Source organism: Haliotis cracherodii, unplaced genomic scaffold, assembly GCF_022045235.1.
Source record: "Haliotis cracherodii isolate W230 unplaced genomic scaffold, xgHalCrac1.p SCAF_6, whole genome shotgun sequence".
Taxonomy (NCBI): domain Eukaryota; kingdom Metazoa; phylum Mollusca; class Gastropoda; order Lepetellida; family Haliotidae; genus Haliotis; species Haliotis cracherodii.
This window is the reverse complement of record NW_027266319.1, coordinates 45,732,829-45,757,926: the sequence shown is the minus strand read 5'-3', so window position 1 is coordinate 45,757,926 and position 25,098 is coordinate 45,732,829. Positions and strand designations below refer to the sequence as shown.

Sequence of the window (25,098 nt, the reverse complement as noted above, 5' to 3'; positions counted from 1 at the left end):
GACCCACAACGTAGACATCGAGATCCATTAGGGGTCAAGGCAATTCGTCAGTCTGTTACTATAACAAATAACCCTAGTACCATCGATCAGAATCAAACGCTTCTGGTTCGCTTTCCTAATCTCGGCGCACACGATGTGTTAGTTCCGGGAACTGTCCGACTAGCATTTACGATTGTTTTGACTTCTACCGACGTTAACAGGGAGCCCGTTCAGAACATAGGTCGTGCTATCGTTAAGAAAATCGCCATTAAAATTAGCGGTAATGAGGTTTTGAGTATCGACGATAGCGATGTATACTATTGTTACATGGATCTCTGGAGAACGGATAAAGAGCGGGAAAACTTACAGTACCAAGGTATTTGTAATAAGAACACATTGAGACTGCGCATAGATGCTTCTAGTGGTGATGGTACTTTCGTAAAAGATAAGGCCGTTGCCGACGCATTAGGTAACCGATTCTATGTCCCCCTAGACTTTGAATTACTAGATTCCCACATGCCTTTTTATCAAGCATCCCTAGGCGATAGGTTAGAATACGAACTCACTTTTAATGACTACGGTAGAGTAATCAGAGCTGCTGAAGATGCTAGCTATTCCATTGACAATATCTCGCTCGAGTACGATATGATAACGGATCCCGAATTAGCCAGACAAATTCGTAACCATTATTCGGGCAGTTTAGCCATTTTGTACGATCGCGTGCTGCGACATCGAAAGATCACGAGGGACAAAAAAGATACAATGTGGAATATCAATCTAAACGTCCCCACGAGGTCATTGAAGGGTATTTTAATGTTGTTCGAGGACCCCTCGGATGCATTTAAAAAAAATACCGAGAAGTTCTACAATCCAAAGATTACAAAAGTAGAATTGACTATCGAGGGCGTTCCTAATCAACTATATAGCCAAGGAATGCTAGCGTATCACCAGTGGGATGAGATTAAAAAACTTCCTTCTATAAAACGGACGATGACCAACTACACGGCAGTGGGAGGAGAATAGAAAATGCTAGCGAGGGTGTCACCATACAGATAACGAAGCATCAGGAATAGGCTGGTAAATCAAACATATATTTGTACGTGATTATGGATGCGCAACTTAATATACAGAATGGGAGATTCGTGCAAGCAATCTATTAATAATCTTTTACCTAAAGATCCGCACTGCACTAACATATGCGGGCAAACGGGCTGCGGAAAAACAGCTTTTATTCTAGATATTTTACAAAGTCATTATCGGGACGTTTTCGATCATATTATTATTCTGTGCCCGACTATAAGCGTCAATAAAACATACTTATCGAGAGATTGGGTAATGAATGACGACGGGGTACACAGAGTCAATCCGGGCGATCGTTTACAAGACTGTCTCCGAGTATGTCACAACAAATACAAAGGAGAATCAACCCTTTTCGTAATAGATGACTGTAGCGCGAGTAAAGAACTAACAAAAAAGAAAGATATGCTTTCGTATTTATCATTCACCGGAAGGCATACTCAACATAGCATTTGGGTACTTACTCAAAAATACAACTCTGTCCTGAAAGCAGACCAAATGGGTAGCGCTCTTTCATTGCAAAGATCGAGATTCATTCGAGGAATGTTTACGGGAAAATGACGTCATTTATACCAAGGGTGAACGAGATAAAGTCAGAAAAGTGTTAGCAGCAAAGAAGCACTGTAAAGTCGTATTAAAAACCGATCAACCAGCTGCTTATGCAATTGCTTAGCAAAATGTAGCAAAATTATAGCAAAATTATAGCAAAATGTAGCAAAATGTAGCAAATTGAACATTAGCGGTTAATATTACATAAAATGTGGTTCGAAATCATCATTCTTTCGCAACAGTTCATTATTACGGGTTGTATTGGATATGTCATATTCCATTATGTTAGACTTAAATATCTCCTTAGGTATTACATTATGGAATGCGGTGAACTCATCGAACAAATGCTAAAAGAATCTGATGTAGATAAATCTTTAGATAAACATAGAGAAAGACTCGCGGCTTTGGTAGCCGGTGGAAAATGTTCCCAATATTTGGGGGAAAATTATACCATCGAAAAAATTGATAACATGACCGACGAAGAGATTAAAAAACTGTACGCGCGTTACGAGTCTAGACTGGGAGCTACCATGACTAAAACGATAGGGTTGTCTATATTACAACTATACACAGTCGTAGCTAGTACGTTTCTCCCCATCCTGGCAGAACATCGCATGTATTTATGCGTATCTCTCGAGAAAGACCCATTCATCGAACACGCTATAAGCTCAGTGAGCTGTGAGTTTTATCATAGATTCGGAATGTTCTTAGCTCCGTTCACCACAGCTTTAATAACGGCTAGGTATTGTCAATTTAAACATACCGTATATCGCTGTGTATAAGGCGACCCAACGTATAAGACGACCCCCCTGTACACGCCTTCAAAATCAAACCAAAATCCTATACTCCGTGTATAAGGCGACCCGGAATGAAGCACATCACAAGTGCGCACACAAACCTTATATATGCAATAAAAATATGTTTATCTTGCGTTGTTTTTTTCTACAATGATAGGTCGCGTGTGTAACTCCAGCACATTTCGCCATTTTGTGTTTACACGGTACGACACCAAATTGGTGCCCGTAAAATAAAATTCATTTATGAAGTCATAACATATAAGAGACAATGGTGAGTAATTTAATTGCCAATTAACTATGTTGTAACTAACTAGGCTTATGTTTGCTTCACATTCAGCGTGTTTATTCCACAATCACATGTACACACCGTCTCCATCACTTGTTAATACAACTGTAAAAACAGCGGGAATTGATTTCAGCTTCACCGGTTATCACATGTTAGGTCACATGTGCAATATGCAAATGCTTACTGGTACTTCCGGCTCTCTACTCACGGATGTTGATTGTTTTACCGTGTCAGGTGGTTTGACAATCTGCATCGAGGCGAGGGTCATTTCAACTTTATTTGCAGAAATTATTAAACTTTATTCAAGGAAAAGAGATACAAATCATGTTTATTTATGGAAATAGTTATTGGAACAGTTATTTAGGACGAAATGCGAAGTTTTTTTGTCAAATGCTGGGCTGGCTATCGGACGCCGGCTGACATCGCCAGTGGAAAAAAATGTGAGATCTTCGACTCCGTGTATAAGACGACCCCCCTTCTTAACCCCCTCATTTTAGGTACGAAAAAACTCACCTTATACACAGCGATATACGGTACGTGCCCACTTAATAATATAAAGAAGGAAGTTCAAATAAATAATGCAGACTCAACAGGTGACACCACACCAGATTGTGAACACGCAACCACAACAGATTGCGGAAACGCAACAGATTGCGGAAACGGAACAACAAGTGAATGAGGAACCACCACATGTGAATGAGGATGCACCACAACCACAAAAACAACCCAGAGTTACTAAGAACCCCCCAAAAATAGCTGCAGGAAGAAAGGGAGGGCTGGCGAGCAAAGCAAAATTAATAAATAATTCAAATATTAATCCGATTAAAACATGGGCACTAGTAGGAGTTGCAGGTATAGCGGCTGTATGGTTCTTTTATAAGACCGGAGAAGAGAAAACGTCACCCCCGCCGCAACAACAAGTTCAATTAGAGGTTAGTCCTCATATAATGCTATAAGAAGCATGACTACTCCAGTTACAGACGGTAAAATGTTGGTAAACGCGACGTATCATTCAGCGGTGGTCACCGGCTTGGCCATTGGCTATGCCCGTATGGCTAAAATGATTACTAAAGCCACACCTCCCAAGCTAGATTTTAATGGTTATGACATCGGTATGATGGTTATGGATATTGGATTGGCTATGGCAACGAAGGATATGCTCATCAAACAAGGGCTTATCCCGGAAGACATAATGAAGTAATTAAACATTTGAATATTTTATATTATTAAATATATGGCATCAATTGCGATGATGTTTGGTGGAGCTGTTGTTAATGCTCTAGCTTTTTCGGGGAGTAATTATTTATTTTCTAGTATGAGGGAATCAAACGCTAAAGAAGTTGAAGAGGAGCGTAAACGACATAACGAAGCTTTAGAACAATACCAAGCAGCCCAGTTACAATATACACAGCAGAGAATGAAGAGATTAGACTTTATTCATGAACAACTGATTAAGGAAGGACATTCAATTCAAACGTTTAAGGATGTCGAATCTGCCATGCACGAATACTACTGACCCAATACCAAGACCAACAATGAGTCAGTTTTATACACCGTCAGAGGAACAAAAGAACCGCGAGGTCACATTTGTGATTATGGGATTGACTGCTGTATTGATTTTCAGCTATACAATAGCTACGCAGTGACAGCTGTGGCTATGCCTAATCAATATCTCACCAGTGTAGCTGTGATTTGCATTTAGACAAATGATATGATAGATGTACACTACTGCCTAGAAGTTCATTCCCCTTACACGCATGGGCAACGCGTTACGCAACCAGTGTGCATCGGGTTGGTCACGCGTGTGATACCCGTGTGCAACGCGTTGCACACGGGTGTGCACCCCGTCCGCCACTCGTGTGCAACGCGTGACACACTCATTAGAGGGGGAACAAACTTTTGACCAAAGGAGGACCCGTCTTAAGCTGAACCTGGAGGTGGTAACAAGGAGAGAAAATTTTGTTATCCTGACGAAAAATGATAATGCACATGTATTTCCTAATGTCTCCTTTCTTTATGTGATTTTGTGGGAATAACATGAATACTGTTGTGATCAAATAGATGTGTTTTGTTTTATACGACCATTGCTTCTAAATCCGATGGTGTTAAGAGAATACGTATACATGGTCCTGGAACATGTTATTGCAATTGAAATGCTTTTATTGTGATTTGACATTAACCGTCTGTAGTACGACTTTCAGTGATAATATGTATGAGGTTTGGCGGCGCATTGTTTTTATTGGACCCTAATTACTTTATGATGACTTGGACTCTTTATCACAGCTCCATAGCCGTGAGGCTGGAAAAGAGCAGCATGTAATTAATGAGGGTGGGTTATATCATTGAGGATACACTTGAGGGAGAGAATACTAATTACCGTACTACAGGAAGAGACCTGTAGACGTAAGCGCGGGGTCGTGTTTTAGCTGGCCGTTCGATAATGGCCGCCAGGAGAAGTGAGCTTTGACTGCGTCATCTAAAATAAATAATAAGATACAGCAGTGTTATTTTCACGGTCTGTTGAATAAACTCCCAGTGCAACGGTCAATGTATCTTCTACTTGATCCTTGATACATCATTTTGGCATTCACAATATATAGTATTTCAACGTACAAAAGAGCACTGATCTAAAGCAATTCCGCGGGAGTAGTTGTTACCTGTGCATTACTGTATTTTCTCAGTGAGTACCCGGATGATATAGCAGAAATCTAGACTTGTTCGCGACCTGTGCTCGCCATTCGTAAGCGCATTTTTATTGAAAGTAGAAGGACATATGGTCACACTGATCAACAAAAATGAAATACAGTTTTTGAAATGTAGGTATATTTGTGGGGAGCATCGGTAATGGTGATGCAGTTTTGATAAGTCACTGGCTTGGTAATTGTGCGATCTTCGTGTACACTATTTTGACTTGCAACACAAAGTAAATATTTCATCTGCACATTGCTTATTTTACCGTGTGTATATGTTTACATTCAAAATGTAAACAGATTTCACTAAGGAAATGTATTAAACGCCTAAATATTCAGTTTATTTTACAAATTAACTGAAAAATATGTCCATCTTTATTAATATGATAACGAATTCCAAATATTTGTTTATGTTTAATATCATCACCAAGTACAGTTCTGTATTGTTGGGCTTCTTTTCTTAGCATAATTGATATATTGTGATGTGTTTAAGCTCTTTTGGTCGTCTTTATCATTTTTAGTCAGTCGGTTAAATAAATGAATGGATTATTCAGTCAATTTGTAAAATGACTGAAATATTTAGATATTTAATAAATTGCCTGAGTGAATTATATTTTACACATTGACTGTAACATATACACGCTTACAAAAGAAAATACTTGTGAAAACAACGTCTATCGCGCATAGAAAAACTTCCCAACCAAACGGAAAGGAAGAAGAATGATTCTGTTCAAAGCTGCAGCGAATGAATGAAAACAAAATGCAAATATCATTATTACAACCTACCAAAGTTATAATGTATCCGGGAATATCAACATAAAGGAACAATATCCATTGCGTCTGCAGCTGTACAAAAATACTTATTCGATGTCAAATGTCTATGTGAGAATCAAATACTTTAATAATAATTATTTGGAAACAATATTTGGAATATATATGAAATATATTTAAATATTTAAATATATCGTTTTTAAACGTTATTTAAATGTATCGAATATTATAACCCGTGTCTGTTTCTTAACTGATCACTTAGTTTGTTTCAATTGTTTCACATAGGTGCCAAGTTAGCTGAGAAAGCCCACGTGACAACTATTTTTATAATGTCCACGGTTCTTAAAATCATACATTGAGTTAGATAACAATGAACAACCAGTCAGTGTATTATCGCTTACCCTTTGAACAAAGTATGTTGTTTTTACATCTGTACTTCACGCCATGATATGAGTGTATTCCCTAGGTTTAGTAACCCTACCTTCACATGTAAACACTTACTTTTGACATATCCACTGTGCAAGATAACAGTAATTAATCAATCAACGTATTTCCTGTTGATCCTTTGATGTCTGGGAATGATCAGTTGATTTACAAAAAAAGTAAATCAACTGATCATACATCTCTTGCTGGGCTGCCACGTGCATAATTAACATTCCACCTCACTTCAAACCTGGATTTAGATCAAATAATTACCCCAGGTACAAGAAAGACCAAATTTGAACCTTTATCCGGTAATCTGAGTGGTGCTACAAATGAGTATACATAATATAAATTCATTAACTGAGCAGCATGTGAATTACGACAAATACAGAAGTGTAGGGTTATACCAGAAAATATGGATGACAACAAGGGAGTAGTAATTGTATCATCCACGCAATCCGAAATCCGCAAATGCTTTCACTCAGGGATACTTTTTTTATTATCAAACTGTAACAATCAGGGGTATTTCCAAATAACGACATCCGATGAGCTTTCGCCGTTATTTGTCTGTTTGTTTAGGCTGAAGAAATTAATTACCATGCGCCCTTTGTTGAAATCTTCATAGATCACGGGTAACCAATCAGTTTTCAAAAATGCGTAAGTTTATTTAGCTGTCCTTGCAGACTGGTAGCCCAGTCTTTTGTCACGCTCGGTTGCGTTAACGAGCAAATTGACTCACGGCAGCTAGTAAGCCCAAGCGGAAATCCAAAGGTCGTATTACCTGAAGAATCAACCTTCATTTGCGAAATATCTACTGCTCTTAAAATCAATATTTCTCCCAATACTAAAATTCAGAACTTTCTAACCAAGGATTACCAGTTGAAACTGGTCGATGGCTGAACATTCCCAGGGAAGACAGCCAGTGTCCACTCTGTGATTCTATCGCTGTGGGAGATGAATTGCATTATTCATTCCGATGTGAAGCTTTACACCAACGGCGATATGAACTCTTAAATAAGCAATATCTTAAGTTTCCAAACATTTAAGAAAATTATGACCACTAACAGTGTAAGAAATCTAAAAGGCTTATCTAAATTCCTTAACAATGTGTACAATACAATTGGTAAATTGTATTAATATCCACGTATCCTATTTTTATTATTTTTGTTAAATTGTACATAATAAAAATTGTAGATAATTGTATGTCATGTTATTCTAAGAATAAATGAGTTTGAGTTTGAGTTCGACACCCGAGAAGAAGCCAGAGATTAGTGCTCCTTTTTGAATAGTTTACAATCATGTGTTTTAGGGTTAGCTGTGTTGGCTTAAACGTATTTTTATTTCAAAAGAAATCTGGATCGGTAAACAAGCAAAACTTGCTTATGTAATACCTCTCCAGGTAACAACTTAACAACAGCTGGATATATATATATAAGAGAGTGATGAACATAAACATACAAAATGCACAAATGAAATACACGAAGCCAGTACACTGAAGCAAGTGGTGTCTGTGAAATAAGGCAATGCAGTTTTCCTTTACTTCATGCATAAAATTAAGCTACTCAAACCTTTTGCTTTTGACAATGATGTCATGAACTGATTTAAGAAGTCATGTTTGTAGAACTGCTCAACTACTGCCATGTAATATCATGTTTAGACCATACCCATGTGTGTAGAAATACACAGTGTTTCTGATATTATCGTATTTTTTAACAGTTATAGAAAAAGTGAATTGCATCTTCAAGGTGATATCCACAAGTGCAGTCTGGTATGTCTGATACATGTCGTCTAAACTTATCAGCGTTTAAGTCACTGAAGCCGAGCCTAAGGCGACAGTGGACAATTTGGCATGATCTATGAAAATATTTGAAGTCAAAATTATTAATAATTGCATCAGAACGATTAATTAGGAAATAGATTTCTTTTAATGAGCGAGCATTAGTTACTTCATCGGATAGAGGGTTCCGCAGGTTGATCATATCCAGAAGAAATGATAATAAGCATAGGTCTGTGTTCTACATTTGATTTTTTGTATGTTGAATCTTTTCCTAAGGTTATATTTGCTGTTATCAGAGAATTGAATATACACTTTTCAAATATTTTGGCTAAGCAACTTGTGAGTGCTACAGGTCTATGATTTGGGCATTCATGTTCATCGCTGACACTGACACCGCATCAGCCCGGCAGTTTACTTGACACAGTTATTTGCGCACTGATTATATAACTCCTACAGACAGGTGGGGTGGTTGTTCAAAGCGAAACGGACGACCCCGTCTGTTATCTAATAAATGCTGTGCGGCGCCTTTGATCTTGCCTCCAACCATACACCTTATAGTAATAAACGACGATCAGGATGGCCTGGAAATAAACACAATTCTGTCTGCCCAGTGTATCCACAATTAACTAGAATGCTTCATATCTACAAATATATATATAGAAAATTGCATCAGTGTGGTTTATCATGTACAATGTTTTCTTACGCTTGGTGAGGCAGACTGAAATTGAACATTAGGATAACGTCAGCAGGGATAAAAGAGGTCATACCAAAGAACTTTATTTACTAGTGGAAAAATCAGACATTCCGATCAACCACTACAAGCCCCGGCCGGATCTCAAGGTTGACCAGATCAACACCCCAAAGGAATATCTCTACGCCAAACAAGGAGTCCCTTTCGTCATGGTGCACAAGAAGGGGGGACAGGACATCGAGTAAGACATCACAAACTACACAGACTTGTACCACTTCTTCCAGAGTAGTGGCGTACCGACCTCAAACCACTTCGTCGCCAATACCGCCGCCCTCCTTGCCAAGAGTCTCTACCAGAATCCCGACCCCCAGGATGAGAAGCTGACCAAGAGACTACTACAAGGACTAAACTTAATTTTTTTTAATTTTTTTTTTGGGGGGGGGGGGGGGGGGTGTTTGCACTTCTTTATTTAATCATTACGCTTTTTTACCCTAATAGTATAAGTGCTTCCCCGTATGCGAGATAGGCTAAAGTCGGAAAGCGCACGTTAAATCTCCGAGGTACCTATCTACCAGAACTTTATTTGCTGTTCTGGTCATACATAAATATATGTAAGTTACGTACATGGGGAGGCTAGATTATTTACAGCTTACAGCAATATAGTGCAAATATTATGTTCAATAAAAGAAAACGTTGATAGATCTATAACACACTTTATGTACTTTTAAACAAACTGTGGACTTTTAAGACATTTTCGCTTATTGTAATAACATCTAGCTAACCAATCATGTCTATCTATGAAATCTACAAGCATAGTTGCTGTCAAACCTAAAAACATATACAGGGAGGTAAGTTTTGACTTGCCAAGCACCTGAGTTTACTTTTAAACTGTCAAAAGCTATTGTCCCTTCAATACTAGTATAAGTCTGGAAGCTGTCTCTCGGACTGTTATGAGTTATGATGTATTTTATGATATAACTGGGGAATGTTCAAATTAGTTACTGTCATTTAATCCAACGTTCTAACTGTCAACTGTCTCAACAGGATCATAGGTTTGGTTATATATCTCCTCCCTGTCTCTATGTCTTAAGTTGGTAATCGGTAACTGCGGTCCAAATGTATCAACTTATTCATCTATTGTTGCAAACTTGACTGATTTAAACATATCTTATTGATCATGAACTACTCAGTCAGTCAAGCACCTGAACCAGAAATGTAAAACCAGGCATGTTTCATGTAGTCCCCAAATCTGGTAATTATTTCTTCGCAATATCACTGAAAAATGCCGATGTAACGTGACATATAAATTTACTCACAGACAATATATTTTTCGTGAGAGTGAAGCACAATTTTATTAAAGTTTTATTAACAATTTCATAAACTATAATAATATTAATATTAATGTTCATCATCACTTGCCAAGTTTATGAAAATGTCCCCATTTGGGAGATGTCACATATAAACAAGGATTCGAACTAAATTTGATCGTCTTTGACACTGAGGTTTATCCCCACTTTGCCAGCAAACTGCAGAAGATTAACAGTGAGTGAGTGAGCATCGTTTCTATGTTTATACAAGAAAAGATGTCATGCCAAAAACGCCCACAGTAGTTAGTGAGTAAACTCACGACCTGTCATGACCTGGTTGAGAGACTTCCTCCAATCAACATGAAAGGATTACCCACAGAGAAAGAAAGGATTAAAGTCACCCATACATCTTCTCCTAACGTAGTACTCCAACTTCTAAATGCCTCTCAAAGAAGGATTAAAATCCTAAAGATATCCTATCTACGTGGTATAGGTACTCACAACCTCTGATAATAAACTGTTACGTTTGGTATCCTCAGCAATACTCACCATGGTCATTGGGCAAATGTAAAAATCACAAACCCTAACGAGATTCTGTCAACATGGTCACACCCGGTGATTGTGAAGGTCTCAAATTCTATCAACTGTCAGACAGCATGGCTGTTCATATTCATTTACAACATCCTCTTATAATTAGTATAAAAGTGTCCCACACAAAACCTTCTTTTATTTATTCTTTCAAAATACAAAACAGAAAGTGGGGTGTGGGGAAATGGGACATATTCCTACGTGAAATAATGAGACATTAGTAGTGGTGACGGCTATATCATAATTGTACTGTCTAAAGCATAAATTTGGCGAACGAAAAACGTTATATTTGCAATCAAATGGAATGACTCGTGTCGGCAAATGAATATGTTCGCAATCCACAAACAATCATTTTATTAATGGCGAACATTTACCAACCCGCGACAATCGTGTCAACACGGGGGTTCCCCTAGCAATAAACTCGCATCTAAATTCATTACTGTTCTACAGTCGGCTAGCCACAATGGCTAGACTGGACCCTAGTGGAATGGTTCATGCCATAAAAGTCTAGCAACCGAACACTAATTAAGATGGGCCGACCTTGTATTTACGGTCTGGTGAGCACAGCTCAATGGCCGCTCATAAACTCAAATTTCACATCTCACTGTTTTGTTTTATCTCACTATTCATTTGATAAATTTGTCAACTTCAACTGGAACCCGGTCCCGTGTTACACGCGTGGCACACGCGTGTGCAACGGGTTGCACACGCGACGCACACCCGTTGCACACCCGTGTCCAACGGGTGCTCACCCCGTGTGCAACCCGTTGAGCACCCGTGTCACATGCGTGTTACACGCGTTCTCAACGCGTGTTAGGGGAATGAACTTTTAGGCAGTAGTGTATAACCATGAATAACTGCAAGTTTACACTCATGGGGAAGACGACTCTATGTAATCGACGCTGTGTTGATATTTACTGCGGTATACACAATTATTACATCAAGCGTGGACACATAAACTATACGTGTTCTGAATGCGGGATAGGGGTCAAAGGTCGTTATTGTTTATGTAAGAAACACGGTGCTGATAGGGTCAGGAATCAGATTATTTATGCTAGGAAGAGAGATTACATCAATGAGAGGAATAGGTTGGGGAGAATACGTATTTAGATATATGAAAACAACCAATTAGACATTTGTCTCATCTTGCATATACCATTCAACGACAATGGTTTTTGTCAGAGAGTTGAAAGCTATGGCAAAGCAACGTGGTCTACGTGGATATTCTCGTATGAGAAAAGCTGAATTGATTACCTTACTCGGTTTGGAATACAACAAACCCCAGACTGTTAGAGAACTCAAAGCTCGAGCGAGAAACAGTGGGCTGAGAGGTTATTCTCGAATGAGAAGAGCTGAATTGATCGCTTTACTAGATAATAATAATGATGTTCAACCTAATGATGTTGATGATATTCAACATGATAATAATAATCAACAACAACAACAATTAATATTTGTACCCACATCCGCCGGCGTTAGTAAATATCTAAGAGGTTGGAAGATGGATATTAATTCCAACATGGATGTTAACGATATTAAGCCCATCATATCGAGTAAAATTAACGAGGAGTTAGATGATTTACATAGTATAAAATACCAGCTGACGATTAAAATGTCATTGAGTAAAAGTAACACAGACGATAGCGTCGAATATACCGAACCATATTTCCGAAGCAATAAAGAAGTTATAACCGAATCCGATACTATAAACGCATCATTAGATACATCAATTCAGAGGATACAGGAAACTTTAGAACGCTGGACTAATAGAGGTTCGGGTTGGGGTGTGGACAGAATCGATAGTTTATATTTAGATATAGCAAATTATATGCCCTTCAAAGGTGGATCTTATATAGATTTACCCCCGTATTATAAGAAGAAAAAAGCCATAATTAACGTAAAAAATAAATCCGATGATTGTTTAAGAATGATGATAAGATCTGCATTGTTCCCCGTAGACAAAAATCCGGATAGACCTTCTAGCTATCCCCAAAACGATGGACTCAACTTCGATGGTATAGACGAACCTACACCAATATCACAAATTGATAAGGTGGAAAAGCAAAATAATTTAGCTATAAATGTTTTCGGACATTCTAAAGGAATTGTTGTACATAGGATAAGCTCCGCTCCGGAACATATCCCTAGAATCTATTCATTTTTGATCGAAAAAGATGGAAAATATCATTATACGTGGATAAAGAGTTTAAACAGGGTGCTATACGATCAAACAAAACATAAGGAAAAGAAATATTTCTGCGAAAGATGCCTGCATGGGTACAGCAGACAAGATCTATTGGATTCGCATAAAGAAGACTGTAGAGGTGTTGGACAGACCTCTATCAGGATTGATATGCCTAAAGAGGGAAAAAATATATTAAAATTTGAACATTATTGTAATCAAATGCCAGTACCGTACGTAATTTACGCCGACTTCGAAGCGCTAATCAAGCCCATAGAAAATACCAACCAAGATAATAATCAAGGTAGTAGTTTTACGTACTAAACTCAAGAACATATTCCTTGTGGGTTTGGATATATAGTTGTAAGGTATGATGGGAAAACAAACACTCCCATGATTTACAGAGGTCCCGATGCAGCGGGAAAGTTCCTAGAATATTTACAAAATGAAGAGAGAATAATCAGGGAAAAATTATCGTGTAAGAAACCCATGCGTATGACGATAGATGATTGGAGGGCGCACAAGAAGTCAACAAGTTGTCACGTTTGTAATGATCCCCTGGATGGGGATTCCATAAGAGATCATTGTCACGTCACGGGTAATTATCGGGGAGCCGCTCATAACGAGTGTAACTTGAAACTAAAAATGAATGCTCAAACAATACCCATCCCCGTTGTGTTTCATAACCTTAGAGGATACGATTCACATCTCATTATGCAAGATATCTCAAAGACTGACGTCGGCTTAATGTGCATTCCCAACAATATGGAAAAATACATATCGTTCTCGTTGACTAAACCTATACATTATAGGGACAAGGATGGGAAATCTAGAATAAAACAAAGTAATGGGCTTAGATTCATAGACTCTGTACAGTTTCTGTTATCTTCCCTGGACAATTTAGCTAATGCGAACAATCCCGATGACTTCGCGATAACAAATCAATATACCGATAAGATAACTCGTCATTTGTTGCTGAGAAAAGGCGTATATCCTTACGAATATATGGATGATTGGTCTAGATTCGAAGAAACTGAATTACCACCCCTCGAATCATTCTATAGTAACTTAACAGAATCTAGAATAACAGATGCCGATTATGAACACGCTCTGATGGTCTGGGATAAATTAGGTTGTAAGAATTTAGGTGATTATCACGATCTGTACTTAAAAACCGATGTACTGTTACTCGCCGATATATTCGAGATATTTAGAAAGACGTGTTTAAAACAATACAGCTTGGACCCGGCATGGTACTATTCCAGTCCGGACTATCGTGGGATGCATTGTTGAAGAAGACCGGCGTAGAACTAAAACTACTCACAGATTACGATATGCACTTGTTTATTGAGAAAGCATTAAGAGGTGTTATATCGATGGCAGCGAAAAGGTATTCTAAGGCCAATAATAAATTAGTGGAAGGATACGATCCGAGTAAACCCGACACACATATATTATATCTCGACGCTAACAATTTGTACGGATGGGCTATGAGTCAACCTTTACCCACGGGTGGTTTTGAGTGGGTCGATGATATCGATAATAATGATGAGAATAAAGGGTACATACTAGAAGTTGACTTGGAATATCCAAATTCCTTACATAAAGACCATAACAGTTATCCGCTAGCTCCCGAAAGATTAATGGTTGATAAAGATTGGATGTCGGAATATCAACACTCCTTGATGGGTAATAGTAGGTTACCTAACGTAGAAAAACTCGTACCAAATTTGATGGATAAGACAAAATATATAGTTCACTACAGAAATCTCCAGTTGTATCTATCGTTAGGTATGAAACTAAAGAAAATACACAGAGTTCTAAAGTTTGATCAAAGCCCTTGGATGGAGCCCTATATAAGGCTGAACACAGATTTAAGAAAGATAGCTACCAGCTATTTTGAAAAGAATCTGTATAAGCTCATGAATAACTCGGTATTCGGTAAAACTATGGAGAATCTGAGGAAGCGTGTTGATGTTAAATTAGTCAGATCTAATGAGGAAGAAAGACTCAGGAAACTTATAGCCAGTCCGGCTTTTAACAGAAGCAAGATATTCGATAACGACTTAGCCGCGTTGCATATGCAGAAGAGTAATATAAAATTCAACAGACCGGTGTACGTCGGTATGAGTATTCTCGACTTGTCAAAACACTTAATGTATGACTTTTATTACAACGAACTTAAGAAGCAATACGGCAATAGATGCGAGGTGTTATATACCAACACAGATTCTTTGTTGATGGAAATACAAACCGAGAATGTGTTTAAAGATATGGCAGAAAAAATAGATATGTATGACACGAGCGATTACCCAAAAGATAATCCATTGCACAGCGTAGTAAATAAAAAGGTGTTAGGTAAGATGAAGGATGAATGTGCTGGGACTCCTATAGCGGAGTATGTAGGATTAAGACCTAAGATGTATTCTATAAAGAAGTCCGATAATGTAGAGATAAGGAAAGCTAAGGGTGTTAAGAAGTGTGTGGTAAAAAAGCATATCAAACACAAACAGTATAAAGAATCATTATTCAACGGTAGAACGTTCAAACACGAGATGAACTCTTTAAGAAGTTACGATCATAGGATATATGGATTAAGAATGAACAAGACATCATTATCCCCCTTAGATACAAAGAGATGGATTGATAAGGATGGTGTAACTACCTATGCTTATGGTTATGGTGGTAATATTGTATCGTCGGGAACTATGAACAACTCTTCTCGTACAAATGCCCTACCCAGTCCATCTTGAAGATAATAAAGAATAGGCTCTCCTTCTTTCGTAACCAATCTACTAATGTTATACGTCTTAAGGGACCATATGGGATCTCTTGCGCGACGTAGGCCTCCCTCGAGTTCACCGCGCTGGTATAAATATCTTACCCTTACTCTATCCGGAAGTTTTCGTTCTTTGCCTCTCCTCGGTGCTGAAGATTTGGAAGTCACGGATTTCATTTTAATCGCATCGGATGGTTTCTTCCCTATTAATCTCGTTACTTCATTATTCAGCGCTGATACAACGGCTGATAATCGTGTCACCCATTCGGTTGATCTCAATCGCTCGGATTTAATTTCGATCCCATACTGATAGCCAAACAAACGTTCCGCTAGTGTCCGGTTAAATCTTTCAACAATGGCTTGACTACGGTGGGCCTCTCTTTCACCACGGACGATTTTCACGTTGTGCTTTGTTAACAGTTTAGTTACCGATCCCATAAACTCGCAACCAGGATCTACTTGAAATAGCTTAGGCCATTTTAGTGGTCCGCGTTTATATATGCGACTCAGTGCATTAGCTACTTCTGTTGATTCTTTCGAGGTTAATGGCTCAGCCTCTTTGTATCGACTAGCCACATCCACTACTGTTAAAGCGTATTTATACATTTTGCGTTTTACCTTATCGTGAGGAAGAAACAAGAGGTCAGCCTGATGAACTTCATTTGTCGTAAAAATATCAAACTTTTTCCTCGGTATATAACGCGGTGCCGGTAAATATATTTGCCACAACCCTTGTTTCTTTAACCAATCCTTGGCTACCTCTTTAGATACCTTAGCCGCGGTGGCTAATTCTTTTATTGCTCCTATTCCTTTCCAATATCCTTGTGGGCTATAGTAAATTTTATTCATTATTAATTAATATTGATGTTTCGTTTAATACAAATCCGGCTCCAGTGGAAGTGAGCCAGAACCCCCATTACCTATAAAAATTTATATCATAGACTCCAGGTGGTGGTGAGCTGGAGTCAATTTAACTTAATCTCATGACTATCGTTGAATCGCATAGTCATTTACACATAAAAAATGCTACCTGTAGTAGCAGTATAGGTATATGAATCTGGCTCCAGTGGAAGTGAGCCAGAACCCCCATTACCTATACTACTAATTGCAATGATGAAATAGAGGTAGTATTCTTAGAATTATTAACAATGGTAAATACTCTGTGATTTATTGCCATTATTTGGCCTTTATGTTCAAAATGTAATGACTTTTGTTTGCGTGCAGTTAGTTGTGGGGCTCAACATGTATGTTCCATTTGTACTGATAATTTAAATTTTGACCTTGATTTCAATATTGCACTTTGGCCACACTGAATAGTGAAATTTCTAATGACCATTATCATCCATTCTCTTTCAAAATGTCACGAAATTTGGAATGTGTGTTGTTTGTAGTGGGATGCAATGCTTAGGTTCCTTTTTTCATATTTTGACCTTTACTTCTTAATTCTCTCATAATGAATTTCCTTAAACATAATGACCACAAAAACCTCAGGACCAATGAAGCTGAAACTTCAGCAGCTTGTTACCACCAATTATGGCACCCCAATTTGTTCAAGAGGCAGCCATTTTGACAAAGTATTTATGGACATTTTTAGTGCGAAATTGTTATGAATTTTGGTATCTGTTTAGTTTGTCATGAGATTCAACACATACATAAGGCCTGTTTATATAAAAATGTTAACCTTCAAAACACATATTTGTCTCCATGAACTTCTTTGAAAATTGCCAGACTAAGGGAATATAACTTCTGGCATGTGTTCCTCCTTTGATTACATAATATTTTATTCAGTTCATTTCATTTTGACGTTAGCCTTCAGCATGTATGCAGAATATATTTGAATATCAATGCTGACAATATCTTTTGTTCAGTGTCTGTCATTGTTCTTTAAACTGTTGATTATATATCAAGGTGAGCTACAGTGCCATGGCACTATTTGCTTTATACATATAGTATGTATTTACATCTTACTAATACAATACCCATGAAGGTTTCATGATACAAAGTTGTTGAGACAGTTTTACTGACATTATAAACAATAACAACAATGTACCAGGTCAACACAATGTAGTGATTGATCCCCAGAGCCTGACGTCCATGCCACTCCCAGCCTTGACCAAAGTTTAAAATACTGTAGTTAAAGTCACCTGATAAGGACAATAAGTCATTTATATAAACAATTCTAACAATAGAGAATGACCTTGTTACATGAATGGGTCTTTATATTTCTCAGGAGCTGTCGATAAATGGTAACAACGTCCGCACTATTCACCAACTGGAGGATGCAAAAAACATCATCATCTTGCACAGTGGAGTTGGGGCAAACCACAGACATACGGTTAGTTGCATTTGTGTCTTTACCAGATCAAGGAACTAATGATATCTATTTTTTATTACCTGACCCAAGTCTATAGCCACCTATGACAGGGCAAGTTGTACAAGATTATTGTGACTTCAGATAGTCCTTGATATTCCTTGACAAAGTTTGGAATGCATCCGACAGTGGGGAGGTTGGAAGGATAAGATCTCGAAGTAAAGATCTTCAAAAGTTTCACAAAATAATACAATATATGGTGTTAATGGAACTTCTTTACTTCAATCAATAGGCTGGATGGGAGGATAAAGCTCTAAGGTGTTCAGTGAACACAGAAAGAAACAAATTGTATGTAGCAGTAGTTTTGTTACAGATAGTAGTGTTGATTGAGGTGCTCATACAATATCAAGCTTTGGTACTGACCTTTACCTTTGGTTATTTTTAGTCCAAACTCCATTCCCTATGACACCTTCATTACCTTCCTGTATAGAGAGTTCCACTGTGAGGGGATTGTTTAGTTCTTCACATACACAACTGACTACCTCTTCCAGACATTTTGGGGAGCAGTTTCTCGAATGCTAGCTCTTCCTAAATAAGAGCGAGATGAGGCCTTCCTGAAGATATGAATCTGCTTCAGTTACTGACCCCAATGGTTATGAGGAGAACTCTGAGGAGCTTGAGAGGCAACAAAGCCACCCAGCTGGTGCAGTCCTTGGCAGTTGATGGCCATATCTCCCAGATAATATGATTAAAACAAAAGCGGGTGTTAGAAGACGCTCACTAACTTGTTGGTATCTGTACCACTTCTTTGACAGAAGCATTGTTTACATTTGGAGATACATTTCCATAAACCGGGCTCTGGGCCCCTGCACTCTCATCTTGAACACTATAAAAAGACAGTATTCTCCTTGAAGCAGGGAGTAAAGAAATTGTAGTTTCCTTGCTCGAAAAGGGGCAGGATAATGATTATAATTTCATAAAGCACACAATGACAGAACACATTAATCAGGAGAGAGTTGGAGATAGACTTGGAGCTAGAGCTTGTATTGTAAAAAGACAAGATATCGTTGATTCTTGGAGATGAAGTTTTGAAGCATAGGTAGGGATGAATAGACAAAGGCTTGAATTTCTGATACAGAGCCTGCAGGGACCAGAGGGATGATGAGCTAGATGAGCCAGTTCAGCTGACAACATCAGTTTGAAAAGAGGTTTCATAAGACTTGACAGAACCACAAATAAACAGAAAGGTAGCATTGACAGCTATTTAAAAGATGTGGTAGTTATTTATAATGGATTAAGAATCGTAATGACATACATTTGCCTACCTATTATTTTGATTGATACAGTTATATAACAAGGTAACATAGAAGATTAAAAAACTTAAGACACAACATGATACTGGGAGGAAGTGTTAACAATGAACTATATGATCATGAGTACACAATAGTGTCCTCATGATGGTCGCAAAAGTGACGAACAACACAACACTTGGGACACAACACTTTAGATATACTATCGTGTGTCTCCCTATATCGGATGCAAAGGTAGATATATATATATACTCAGTTTAAAATTGGGATACAGTATATTAAGTATATTCAAAACCTTGTTCTCAAGTTATATTTAGAATGGCATAACCAGTTACATCTACTACCAGTATCAAGCCTTACATAGCCATGTGCCCAGTGAAGATACAGGGTAGAATAGGTCTTCTGCAACCCATGCCTGCCGTTAAAGGCAACTATGCTTGCAGACCTGTCAACCCCTCATCATGACAATGTGGGAGATTTGATTTCAAAATGTGGGAGATTTGCCTCCAAAGTGGGAGATTTTTAAGACAGTGAAGATAAGATAATTTCCAACTTTTATTTTTAATAATGTTACAAAGAAAACCAAATATTTTGAAACAATAAATAATCAATAAGTTTCTTATACGTACAGCTTGCTTAATTTCCGTTTGCATTTTCCTCCTCCAAAAATAAACCCAGCACAATCTGCCCATATAACTTTCGTTCAAAGATCATCTCAGATAAACGCAAACAGATATTGAAATTTCACAATCGGTAGATTGACCAGTTGACGACGTGTTCAATCCGACCAGTTGTCAGGCTTTGTTACGATGCAGGTTTTCTGAGTATTTGGCGCGATGTTGGTTACAAAATTCGCCAAAGAAATATCAAATGCATTTATCCTGACGCAACATCATCACCCTTAATTTCAATAAGATATACTGGGTTTTTTCTGTCTGCGGTAGTCTGTTGACAGTCCCATTACTTCGCTTCTTAAATTTCCTAGAAATGTTCACGTTATTCCATTCCAAGAAATGTATGCCATATTTGGAAGTACTATTACGTTTTACTACAATTTATGAATGAAATGAGTCTCGTTGTCGTTGTTGACCTTTCTGACCTTGACGTGTATTGATCTCATTGGTTGACTAGTACTGTTGTATGCAAATTAGATTGCAGATCTGGCACGCAAGCAAACTATTAGCCAATCAAATCGTGTAAAATAATCACATGATACATTCTCGCGAAATTTGGTAAAGTTCTGTTTTGATATTTTCTGTGCACACAAGTCATGATGTCAGTCAAAAGGAAATTCATAAGTTTCACTTTAAACTTTGACTTTGAAATCCTAGGTGTGAGGAAGCCTGATCGTGTAACTCATTGTTACTTCGACTACCGAATCAACCAATCACGCATAGTGTTGTTTCTGAAGACGTCTGCAGGACATATTTTGTTTTAATTTCCAAGATTTCAATGACGTAACTTTGAGGTATGTTGATGTTTTAACAAAGTTTCTGACAAATCTGATAACCAATAAAGTCATGTATAACTGGACCGGCCATATGTATCTACGTTCTTAAATTATGGAAGAATAAACACACTAAGAACATGAAGACAACAGTTCATTTCATGAAGTGATGAATACTTGGCTGATTTTTCATTTCAAGTTCAACCCTTCAGGCACCTTAACAGGTGTTTTCTTAACAGTTTACATTGTTCAATCGTTCACCATATGAATTTAATTACCAGTTGATTACTGGACAAAGGCTCATCTGGGTCCCCCTGCGGGTGGCTGTGATAAGGGTCGCTAATCCGGGAGCCTACCAGACAGATCGGGACGCAAACTTCCCGCTCATTGTTTTTACTCACGGGACAATGGAGGTGAATTTTTTAAATAATGAAGAATGCTGTTTTGCGGAGAAATATTCCATCTTGCGGGAGACTGGGAGATTTCATCAAATTGCGGGAGTCTCCTGCAAAATGCGGGAGGGTTGACAGGTCTGTGCTTGTCATATGAGGTGACTAACAGGATCTGGTGGTCAAGCTCGCTGACTTGGTTGATGCATATCATTGTGTCCCAATTGTGTGGATCAATGCTACTGACATCAGTCGCTGTTTTGTCTGGTCCAGACTCAATTATTTACAGAGTAGTATAGGTAATGGTGATTCTGGCTCACTTCCACTGGAGTCAGATTTATATACCTATACAACCACTACAGATGGAAGTTTTTATGTCAAAAGGATGATGCACATCAACGATCGTCATGAGTCGTATTAAAAGAAACATCAATATTAATTAATAATGAATAAAATTTACTATAGCCCACGAGGAGCAATACAAAAATTAGCCTAAAGGTATCTAAAGATGTAGCCAAGGATTGGTTAAAGAAACAAGCGATGTGGCAAATATACTTACCGGCACCGCGTTATATACCGAGGAAGAAGTTTGATATTTTTACAACGAATGAAGTTCATCAGGCTGACCTCTTGTTTCTTCCCCATGATAAGGTAAGACGCAAAACATATAAATACGCTTTAACCGTAGTGGATGTGGCTAGTCGATACAAAGAGGCTGAACCATTAACCTCGAAAGATTCAACAGAAGTAGCTAATGCACTGAGCCACATATATAAACGCGGACCACTAAAATGGCCCAAGTTATTTCAAGTAGATCCTGGTTGCGAGTTTATGGGATCAGTAACTAAACTGTTAACAAAGCACGACGTCGAAATCAGGCGTGGTGAAAAAGAGGCCCACCCTAGTCAAGCTATCGTTGAAAGATTTAACCGGACATTAGCGTAACGTTTGTTTGGCTATCAGTATGGGATCGAAATTAAATCGGATCGATTAAGATCAACCGAATGGGTGACACGATTATCAGCTGTTGTATCAGCGCTAAATAATGAAGTAACGAGATTAATCGGAAAGAAACCATCTGATGCGATTAAAATGAAATCTGTGACTTCCAAATCTTCAGCACCGTGAAGAGGCAAAGAACAAAAACTTTCGGATAGAGTAAGCGTAAGATATTTATACCAGCCCGGTGAACTCGAAGGAGGCCTACGTCGCGCAACCGATCCGATTTGGTCTCATAAGACATATAACATGCGTCGGTCGGTTATGAAAGAAGGAGAGCCTATTCTTTATTATCTTAAAGATGGACCGGGCAGGACATATGTACGAGAAGAGTTGCTCATAGTTCCCAACGATACAATATTACCACCATAACCATAAGCATAGGTAGTTACACCATCCTTATCAATCCATCTCTTTGTATCTAAGGGGGATAATGATGTCTTGTTCATTCTTAATCCATATATCCTATGATTGACACTTCTAAAGAGTTCATCTCGTGTTTGAATTTGCTACCGTTGAATAATGCTTCTTTATACAGTTCGTGTTTGATGTTTTTTTACAACATACTTCTTAACACCCTTAGCTTTCCTTATCTCTCCATTATCGGACTTCTTTATAGAATACATCTTAGGTCTTAATCCGACATACTCCGCTATAGGAGTCCCAGCACATTCATCCTTCATCTTACCTAACACCTTTTTATTTACTACGCTGTACAATGGATAATCTTTTGGGTAATCGCTCGTGTCGTACATATCTATTTTTTCTGCCATATCTTTAAACACATTCTTGGTTTGTATTTCCATCAACAAAGAATCTGTGTCGGTATATAACACCTCGCATCTATTGCCATATTGCTTCTTAAGTTCGTTGTAATAAAAGTCATACATTAAGTGTTTTGACAAGTCGAGAATACTCATACCGACGTACACCGGTCTGTTGAATTTTATATTACTCTTCTGCATATGCCACGCGGCTAAGTCGTTATCGAATATCTTGCTTCTGTTAAAAGCCGGACTGGCTATAAGTTTCCTGAGTCTTTCTTCCTCATTAAACCTGACTAATTTAACATCAACACACTTCCTTAGATTCTCCATAGTTTTACCAAATACTGAGTTATTCATGAGCTTATACAGATTCTTTTCGAAATCGCTGGTAGCCATCTTTCTTAAATCTGTGTTCAGCCTTATATAGGGCTCCATCCAAGGGCTTTGATTGAACTTTAGAACTCTGTGTATTTCCTTTAGTTTCATACCTAACGATAGATACAACTGGAGATTTCTGTAGTGAACTATATATATTGTCTTTTCCATCAAATTTGGTACAAGTTTTTCTACGTTAGCTAACCTAGTATTACCCATCAAGGAGTGTTGATATTCTGACATCCAATCTTTATTAACCATTAATCTTTCGGGAGCTAGCGGATAACTGTTATGGTCTATATTCCAAGTCAACTTCTAGTATATACCCTTTATCGGAATCTGAGGGGATATCATTCACTTTGATATCATTCACATTGACCAACTCAAACCCGCCCAGGGGTAAAGGTTGACTCATAGCCCATCCGTACAAATTGTTGGCGTTGAGATATAATATGTGTGTGTCTGGTTTACTCGGATCATATCCTTCCACTAATTTATTATTAGCCTTAGAATACCTTTTAGCCGCCATCGATATACCACCTCTTAATCCTTTCTCAATAAACAAGTGCATATCGTAATATTGGTGAGTAGTTTTAGTTCTACACCGGTCTTCTTCAACTATGCATCCCATGATAGTCCAGGACTGGAATAGTACCATGCCGGGTCCAAGCCGTATTGTTTTAAACATGTCTTTCTAAATATCTAGAATATATCGGCGAGTAACAGTACATCGGTCTTTAAGTACAGATCGTGATAATCGCCTAAATTCTTACAACCTAATTTATCCCACACCGTCAGAGCGTGTTCATAATCGGCATCGGTTATTTAGATTCTGTTAAGTTACTATAGAATGATTCAAGGTGTGGTAATTTAGTTTCATCGAATCTAGACCAACCATCCATATATATATATATATATATATAGGATAAGGATATAGACCTTTTCTCAACAACAAATGACGTGTTATCTGATCAGTACCGGTATATTGATTTGTTATTGCAAAGTCATCGGGATTGTTCACATTAGCTAAATTGTCCAGGGAAGATAACAGAAACTGTACGGAGTCTATGAATCTAAGCCCATTACTTTGCTTTATTCTAGATTTCCCATCCTTGTTCGTATAATGTATAGTTTAAGTTAACGAGAATGATATGTATTTTTCCATATTATTAGGAATGCACGTTAAGCCGCCGTCGGTCTTTGAGATAGCTTGCATAATGAGATGAGAATCATAATCTCTAAGGTTATGAAACACAACGGGGATGGGTATTGTTTGAGAATTCATTTTTAGTTTCAAGTTACACTCGTTATGCGCGGCTCCCCGATAATTACCCGTGACGTGGCAATGATCTCTTACGGAATCCCCATTCAGAGGTTTATTACAAACATGACAACTAGTTGACTTCTTATAGGCCCTCCAAGCATCCCTCGTCATACACATGGGTTTCTTACGCGATAATTTTTCCCTGATTGTTCTCTCTTCATTTTGTAGATATTCTAGGAACTTTCCTACTGCATCGGGACCTCTGTAAATCACAGGAGTGTTTGTTTTCCCATCATACCTTACAACTATATATCCAAACCCACAAGGAATATGTTCTTGA

General features: G+C 38.1%; 1 protein-coding gene across 1 annotated transcript in view; it reads left to right on the top strand.

The window, feature by feature from the left end:
* LOC139445621 (leucine-rich repeat-containing protein 74A-like) overlaps positions 1-25,098 on the top strand; it is a 582,304-nt gene that overhangs the window by 341,185 nt on the left and 216,021 nt on the right. Inside the window, exon 13 of the mRNA XM_071226790.1 lies at positions 18,127-18,231. Within this exon, the coding sequence (XP_071082891.1) occupies positions 18,127-18,231 (105 nt within the window). The remainder of the gene's footprint in view (positions 1-18,126; positions 18,232-25,098) is intronic.